This window comes from Paramisgurnus dabryanus, chromosome 1 (assembly GCF_030506205.2).
Source record: "Paramisgurnus dabryanus chromosome 1, PD_genome_1.1, whole genome shotgun sequence".
In the NCBI taxonomy this organism is placed as follows: domain Eukaryota; kingdom Metazoa; phylum Chordata; class Actinopteri; order Cypriniformes; family Cobitidae; genus Paramisgurnus; species Paramisgurnus dabryanus.
Window position 1 is genome coordinate 9,812,792 of NC_133337.1, and position 8,660 is coordinate 9,821,451.

Below are 8,660 nucleotides of genomic sequence, written 5' to 3' on the forward strand. Positions count from 1 at the left end.
TTTGTTATAATAATATATTTTAAGATTATAATATTAACATCAATATTAATAATGATATTAAATGACAATAAAAATGAAAATAAATTATGAAATAAATTCTAACATTTTGTAATAAACATTTTTTTATTGTTTATTAGGCATGTTATTATGGTATTAAAATATTTTGCAAAAATATTTTTTACAATATGATATTAAATCAATAAAAAATAGAGAATTTAATTATGCTATTAAAAAACAACCAACATTTACTTATAGTAATGGTTTATTAGCCATGCATTTCATATAAGCTGACAAAGAATAGGCGTATAATTTTTTTCATAAGATTTAAAGATTTTAGAACATGTATTAATAATACTTATACAGAGTTACATACTACAAATCAGCGCATTTTATTGTAACAAATTGTAAAACAAAGATGAACAAATAATCATGACAGTCTAAATATCTCTCAGCATCAGTCAAAGATTTCAAAAGTAGGATGTAGCGCCACCAAGTGTTTCATCCCTGATAAAACATAACAAAAAAGTATTTTATCCCAATCTCTACAAAACACAAATTCTGTAAGGATTTGATGAATGAATCATTTATTAGGCATCTTATTAAAGTATCTGGCAAAAAAAACAACTGCATTCATTTATTATTAAACATGAAAAGTAAATGCTTACCTGACAGATGAAAGGAAGGCTCTGAAAGCAGCAATCTTCCACCCATTTAAATGTGTTACTTGTTGAATTCTTAAGCAGTTTTCCACAAAACCTGCCCATTTGATTCAGTGGAAAACTGGGATGCCACAAAGAATAGTTTACAAGAGACCCATCGGTCCACAGCCAAGGGGATGAATTGATCTGCATTTTTCTTTCAAGTCCTATCCACACTCCTTTGGTAATTTCTATACCCTGCAGCATCCGTGTGATGTGCGTCTGTGCTGTTGCATTTAATATGTGCGCAAGAGTCTGATGATGAGTTTGACAATACCGCAGTGCATCAATCCAGCTTTTTGATTCATTGATATAGGTGAAGTTATCTGACAGGATAGACATGAAGAGTAAGTAAATACTTATTTTGTTAGATCAGTGAGGAATATTCTTATGTTTTAATAATTATGAGATAAATAATAATTATTGGGACAAAAAATAGTTCATTTCCGTTTGTGAAACACAAACAGTAGAAACAGTAAAAATGTCTTAAATAATATTGTTCTAGTGTTATATTATGCTTCATGCAGAAAATAAAACATTTTTGCATTTTTAACAAACATAAATAAATGATTTCTGTGAAACTTTTCTTAACTCACATTGACAGATAACTCCAGCATCTTCACGATGTCCACAGTCGTGTTCTCCCCATTTATTTGCTCTACAGCTTTTTAGAGTAGACTCGGTTCCAGTACAGTTTACACCATCCAGCCATATAGGTCCTGAACCTTGTCCAAAATGAGCATTAGACTTTGCATCTTTAGCATCTCCACAGCCCAGTTCTCTACACACCACTGCAGCATCTGGTAGACCCCAGTTATCATCACACACAGTTCCCCATTGACCATCATGAAGAATCTCCACTCGTCCAGAACAAGAGTTACTGCCATTCACCAACCGTATATAACCTGATATCAATCGATTATATCACAGAGAAATGTACAAAGCTCAAACAAATGTTTTATGTTTAATGTACTTTAGAGTATATTTGTAGTCATTAAGTGATAACAACAGTGGCGTAGCAAGTCAGGCCCAGGCCAAACACAAACAGATCCCAAACAACAAGAGCAATGTATAGGGGCATTTATAATTTGAATTAATGGGGACATGTCACAATAATTTTTTAAGATGTAAAATAAATCGTTGGTGTCCCAAGAGCACATATGTTAAGTTTTAGCTCAAAATACCATATAGATAATTTATTATAGCATGTAAAAATGTCCACTTTATAGGTGTGAGCAAAAATGTGCTGTTTTGTGGGGGTGGGGGGGGGAACCACAGAAACTGAAAATTCTCGGGCCAGCAGCATATGTCCAAATTTCAGTCAAAACCGTTCTATTTCATCATAAACAATTTGAAAACAGGGCTTTAAGTGTAAAATACAGAACTTGTCCTTTAAATGATGTCTTAAATCACATTTAACAGAAACAATGATTTAGCTTGTAAAGTACAATCTGCATAAACAAGTTGACAGTAAAATTCATGTGCATGTCTTGATTGAGTAGTTTTCAGTAAATGCTATTTGTTATGCATTTCCAAAACGTTTGATTTGTTTTTCATTTTTTTGCCCTATCCGCCAATCAACTCCTCCATTAACGCATGTACATCAGCAAACCAGCTCTCTTTTGTTGAACCTGTCTAGCCTACTCTTTGGAAGACGCATGTTCAGTAAAGCTTGGAATATTGGCTCGTTTTGAGTCGGAGTGACTGTCAACCACGTCTGATAGTGAGTAACATTAATGAGAGACCCAAAATATTTTTAACCTAAAATGACATGCATGACATCATAACTTTATGAATGTGGCCCCCAAACAGCCTGTGCCCATATGAACATGCATAACCAGACACAATGCCACTGGATAACACTTTTATGACTAATTTGAATAAATGGGGACATGTCACAATAATTTTTTAAGATGTCAAATAAATCGTTGGTGTCCCCAGAGCACATTATGTTAAGTTTTTAGCTCAACATATGATAATTTATTATAGCATGTAAAAATGTACACTTTATAGTGAGCAAAAATGTGGCGTTTTGGTTGTGTCCTTTAACATGCAAATGAGCAGATGAAGTGCAAACACTGATCACAATGATGGTGGTTTGATGCAATTCAAACTCAATTGTGCTGTCAATTATTTTTCTCTCTCTTTCTCAGTGGCAGTGCTGTGGTTGGATAGATCCAAATTTCAATTAATAATTTTTCACGTGCTTGCAGAGAATGGTTTACCAAAACTAAGTTACTGTATTGATCTTTTTCACATTTACGAAAACTACGTTACTGTATTGATCTTTTTCACATTTTCTAGGTTGACAGAAGCACTGGGAACCCAATTATAGCACCTAAACATGGAAAAAGTCAGATTTTCATGCCATGGCCCCTTTAATAATTCCATTCCTTATTGCAGTTGTGACATTCTGAGTTCTGTTATCCCGATAACAACTACTAAAAAAGATAACACACTGCTCATCCAGGTACTGCTCTTCATCTATAATGATACTAATTATATATGCATAATGCATCAAGCACATTGAAACCAATTTTTTTGACTCACATTGACAGATGACTCCAGCATCTTCATGATGTCCACAGTTGTGTACTCCCCATGTATTTGATCTACAGCTTTTTAGATTAGACTCGGTTCCATTGCATTTTATATCATCCAGCCATATTTGTCCTGAACCTTTTCCAAAATAAGCATTAGATTTTGCCTCTGTAGCATCTCCATATCCCAGTTCTCTACACACCACTGCAGCATCTGATGAATCCCAGCGATCATCACACACTGTTCCCCATTGACCATCATGATAAACCTCCACTCGTCCTGAACAAATATCTTTGCCATTTACCAACCTTACAGAAGCTTAAGTTACAAACAAACAAACAGTGTCAGGGTTTAGACATTTTTTACATTTTGTGTTTTTCTTTTTGGTTTAATTCAGTACCCAATTTGTAGCTTACATATACCTTGACAAATGACTCCAGCGTCTTGGCTATGTCCACAGTTGTTTGATCCCCATGTTGGTCCTCCACAGGATGAAAATGTAGGCTCAGTTCCATAACAAGCTAAATCATCTAACCATATTTGTCCTGAACCTTCTCCAAAAAATGCATCAGTCTTGACCTCAATAGCATCTCCACACCCCAGTACTCTGCACGCAACTGCAGCATCTGACAGATCCCAGTAATCTGAACACACTGTTCCCCATGTCTCATTATGAAGGACCTCCACTCGCCCAGAACAAAAGCTGAAGCCGTTTACTAACCTAACAGAAGCTAATTTAACAAACAGGGTTTAATTTTTTTTAGCATTTTGTGTTAGTCTCTTTGGTTTAATTCAGTACGCATTTTGTTTAAATTTTTTATTTACCTTGACAAATGACTCCAGCATCTTGGCTATGTCCACAGTTGTTTACTCCCCATGGTGGTCCTCCACAGGTTGAAAATGAGGACTCAGTGCCAACACAAGCTAAATCATCTAGCCATATTTGTCCTGAACCTTCTCCAAAAGTTGCATTAAACTTTACATCTATAGCATTTCCACAGCCCAGATTTCTGCATGCCACTGCAGCATCTAATAGATCCCAGTAATCTGAACACACTGTTCCCCATTTCCCATTATGAAGAACCTCCACTCGTCCAGAACATGAGTTACTGCCATTCACCAACCTGATTTCACCTCCACTAGTTTTTCTGTCTGTACATGTTAAAGGAATAGTTTAACCAAAAATGAAAAACCTCTCATCATTTACTCACCATCATGTTGTTCTGCACTCTATTATTTTCAACCCAGCTTTAGGTCAAAAAGGGACGAACCCAGCCTGTTGAGTTGTAATTCAACTTATGCTAGGCTAGGTTGTTTCAAACCAAACTGTTGGGCTGTTTTAACCCACTGTTGGGTCAAATATAATATTTTCTGGCTTAATTTAATCCAGTGGGTTGGGTTTGTCTCTTTTCAGGGCTGGGTTGAAAATAACCCAGCATTTTTTACAGATATTTTGATAAATGGTAAGCACACAGTTGATGGTACCTATTGACTTCCATAGTAAAATGTGGTTTCCATCATTTATTAAAATATCATCTCAACTCACACAAGATAAGAGCAATATTAGGGAGAGCAAATGATGACACAATTTTCATTGTTTTTTTTGTGAACTATCCATTTAAAGAGTCACAGATGAAGAATAATGTTTTATTTAAGCTCTTAATTTTATGAATATAACTGAAAAAGAGAGAAAATTAGCATTTTTTGTATATGTTTGTAATGTACAATAGATGTTCTCACCCAGAAGCAAAAAGAGAATCAGGAACTGCAGCATACTGGCTGGAAATATATTTTATATAAAAAGACATTACTTCACTGTTGACTTTGATCCTCACACTAAACATTTACAGTATTGTCTTATTTTATCTTCTTATCAGTTATCAGAAGGAGTCAAATTAGCGTATCATAATGTAATGTGGCTTAAAGTAGTTTTTAAAGTGTAAGGGAAGGGCAGGGCACAAACTAACACTTTTTGGCTTTGGTTCTATCATTCAAAAAATATTTTTACACAATCAACACAAACATCTCTGCTACAAGTGAACACTTAAAGTTTGTTTGTGGGACCTACCGTTATCGTTTAATTACACCGAAAGTGACAGAAGTGCAAGCATTACAACTTACCCAATAGGTGGGGTTCACTGTAACAGAGGGTTTGTTGTCACACCTGCTAGAAAATTTGGTTTAAACACAAATAATTCAATCAAATTCTGTCTATATACTAAAGGTGGATATTGTTTATATATCTGCCTATAATAAATAGATATCCACACAACCTATATACATCCAAGCATTCATGCATAATTGATTTTTTTGAAAGGGCTTCACAATTAAGACTAAATTGATAAAAAAAATAAAACAATCATAATTGTCAGTTATTTCCCCTGATATTGTATTAACAATTATCATTTTGATGAATAGTATTCAGGGGGCAGTGGGACAAAAAAATCTACCGGGAAATTTCGTATACCACCGGCCCTACGTGGTAAAAAAAAGGTCTTGTATTTGTAGTAAAACTAGGGTAATACAAATCGTAATCAATCAGCAAAAAAAAAAAACATTTTCATAATAAACATAAAATCATTAAATCATGGCTAATTTTCCTAAATGAGTAACTATACAAAATGATACTGAAAGACGGATATGCGCACCTGTCAATCAGCTATTACATAACAGAGCGAGGCCAGAGATGAACGTGCTCATAAACGGGAGTAATATGGAATAATGTGTGCATCTTTGAATAACTGTAAGAATTTTTCCATTAAATATCATTTTTGTCATATAAAGTTTTGAGAGATAATAATGTTTTTTTCCACTGTTATTGCTTATTTATTTTAACGTGTTTGGCGCATTTACCTCTTTATTTAAGTAAGTTTATTTAAGTAATATTGCTGTTTTTTCTGTAATAATAATACAATTTACATGCCAATCCTGCTTCCTTGTCTTTTTATTAATTTCATTATGCTGTTATGTTAAGTTATATGGGGATATTTATTGCCATATGAGACATTCATTGCCATTATATACTCTCGTCTAATATTCAAATCATATGCGGAATAATGTGTGCATCTTTGAATAACTGTAAGAATACAGGTATTGATGCATAGTTCTGCATGACCATATTTTACATCCCTTAACCCAATCCAATACCTAAACCTAACGTCTACAACAATTACCTTATAAGCTATTAATTAGCAGTAAATTGGAAGTTTACTAAGGCAAAAGTCATAATTAATAATCAATAAGTGTTCCCCATACTAAAGTGTTACCGAATACAGTTCCTTTGAAACATTTTTTTGTCAAAGTTTTTAGCACTAATAATAATGTGAGGATATTTATTGCCATATAGCAGTTGAATACTCTCATCTATTATATGGAAATCACATAGTAGGAAATATATAATGTGATAGCCTACTGCAAAGTTACCCTTCTAACTTTTATTTATGATATAGCCAAATGGAGATAAACCTTTGCAAATGTGCTGATTTGATCCATTACTGACAACCAGTCTACAGATTTTATACATCCTCAAATACCTAGCTTTCACCTTTTACAGTTTTAAAGGTATGTACTAATTAAAAAATATATATTTTTCAAATTTCTCACATGTAGTACTTCCTGAATCTAACTTGATTTTAAACAATTTAAATGTGTTTTGTGAATTGATAAAATAGTTAGAAAGTGTACATGCAAGATAAGTCTAACTTCTAAATATGATTTACAGCAATTAATCTTAAACTTTATAATTGAGTACATCAAAATATATTTAACAGTCATCAAAGTGTGGACGGTCCACAAAGTTTGTTTTATAATAGCGCCTTTGTAATATTTAGTTTGAGCATATATAAAAATATTAAAGTATAGAAACAAATGCACTATTAGCATATGTTGTGTGAGAATAAAAATGAAAATAATAATAAAAAATATACACATTTCAAGTTTAAAAATTAACTAAAATATTATATTGATGATATAGATGTTATTAGATTGATACCTGTGCAGATGAGTGTCTGATACCTGTTTCCTTATTGAATGGATTTGGTCTGGTTGAACAGTGTTGTGTTGTGGACATGTCTCAGTTATATAAATGTAATATGACCACACCTATAACCAATATGCAACCTAAACACATGCCGTAATCCAATGTATTTTTGTCCAAAATAAGTTTGTGACAGCACACTTGGATGGACATGCATTTGTTTCTTCATTATTTTAATTTATTCATCAGAGGCTATCAAAAGATCAGTGTTGAGAAACAAAAAAAGGCAAAAAAATAGGTCAGTGTTTTGTGACAGTTATGAAAAAGTTCATATTTGGTTAACAAAACTTAATTATGCAAAACTGTTGCCATAATATCAAGTAACAATTTTCATAGGGAGAATGAACACAGCCTTTTATATGCAACTGATTTGAATTGTATACAGTGAGCTTACTGAGGAACAAACAACAAACCTATACTGTATGCATGAAAGCTTGCTTTGTCAGTTGGTCATAAAAAGGGTTGTTGCTGTGGGTCCAACCACTTTTTTATAGATGTTTCTGGTTTGGTATGCAATTAATATTTGCATTTGAAACCAAAGCAAATAAAATAATTTCATTATAATGAAATAGTACCAAAAAAAAAAAATAATAAACCACATATAAGCGGCCAGTAAATTTTTTTAATCACAAATGTGGTATACAACTTCAGGTTTTCCATTATTAAATGCATTATTTACTATAAAATCATTATGATTTACTACGATGCATTATTTATTGTCCGGTCTTATTTTGAGTATAAAATATACTTGCATATACGGGCCATTCTACCGAATTGTTGCAAATTGACACTTCAAAACTTCTTGAAAAAAGTGTGTTTTTTCCTGCAAGCTTTGTAGTCATAAACATAGTAGAACATCTAAGGAACACTAATCTACTGATTGGACACTTTAGTTTCCTAACATGTTTTTATACAGTTTTGAAATGTTTACTCTCTCCCAAAACTTGTCACTACTGAAACAAAACAACATTTGATATAAATTTTCTTTACATTAACCCTTCTAAATATATTTTTAAAAAAATTTTAAAGACAGTGTCATGGTTATATTGATTAGAAATATTATTTTAACAAAACTATAAGAGTGGTTCATCAAATTAAATGTATTTTGAAAGCAATATTTCTCTGTAATTGCCATACATGCACTGATACAGTTTTCAAATTCAAGGATTCATTAGTTTAAATTTTTATCTAACTAAATAAACTTATGTCATCTTTTCTGATAACAAAACCTATTTTATTTTTCCAGAACATTATTTGTTTTTGTCGTGACATCAAATGTTCGGTAGTGACGACCATATTGGATTGTCCATATTTTGTGTAAAAAAAAGTAATTAGTTAATCAAATATGGTTGGCATTATGCAGTCAAAACATACAGCACAAAGAA

At 32.7% G+C, this 8,660-nt stretch overlaps 1 protein-coding gene across 4 annotated transcripts; it reads right to left on the minus strand.

Moving 5' to 3' along the window:
• Positions 1-235: 235 nt before the first annotated feature.
• LOC135746961 (scavenger receptor cysteine-rich domain-containing protein DMBT1) lies at positions 236-7,322 on the minus strand. 4 transcript variants are annotated; one of them, XM_065265605.2, is made up of 9 exons: positions 7,231-7,322; positions 5,361-5,406; positions 4,980-5,018; positions 4,065-4,391; positions 3,662-3,970; positions 3,249-3,557; positions 1,295-1,603; positions 666-1,024; positions 236-504 (listed from the first exon to the last, which is right to left on the minus strand). In XM_065265605.2, the coding sequence occupies exons 3-9, from the start codon at positions 5,011-5,013 to the stop codon at positions 499-501; spliced, it is 1,653 nt and encodes a 550-aa protein (XP_065121677.1). In that variant the 5' UTR covers positions 5,014-5,018; positions 5,361-5,406; positions 7,231-7,322; the 3' UTR covers positions 236-498. The 4 variants fall into 4 exon arrangements, with proteins under 4 accessions (XP_065121677.1, XP_065121678.1, XP_065121679.1 ...); XM_065265606.2 differs by having other exon boundaries at positions 5,361-5,403; positions 7,231-7,290; XM_065265607.2 differs by lacking the exon at positions 3,662-3,970.
• Positions 7,323-8,660: the final 1,338 nt, after the last annotated feature.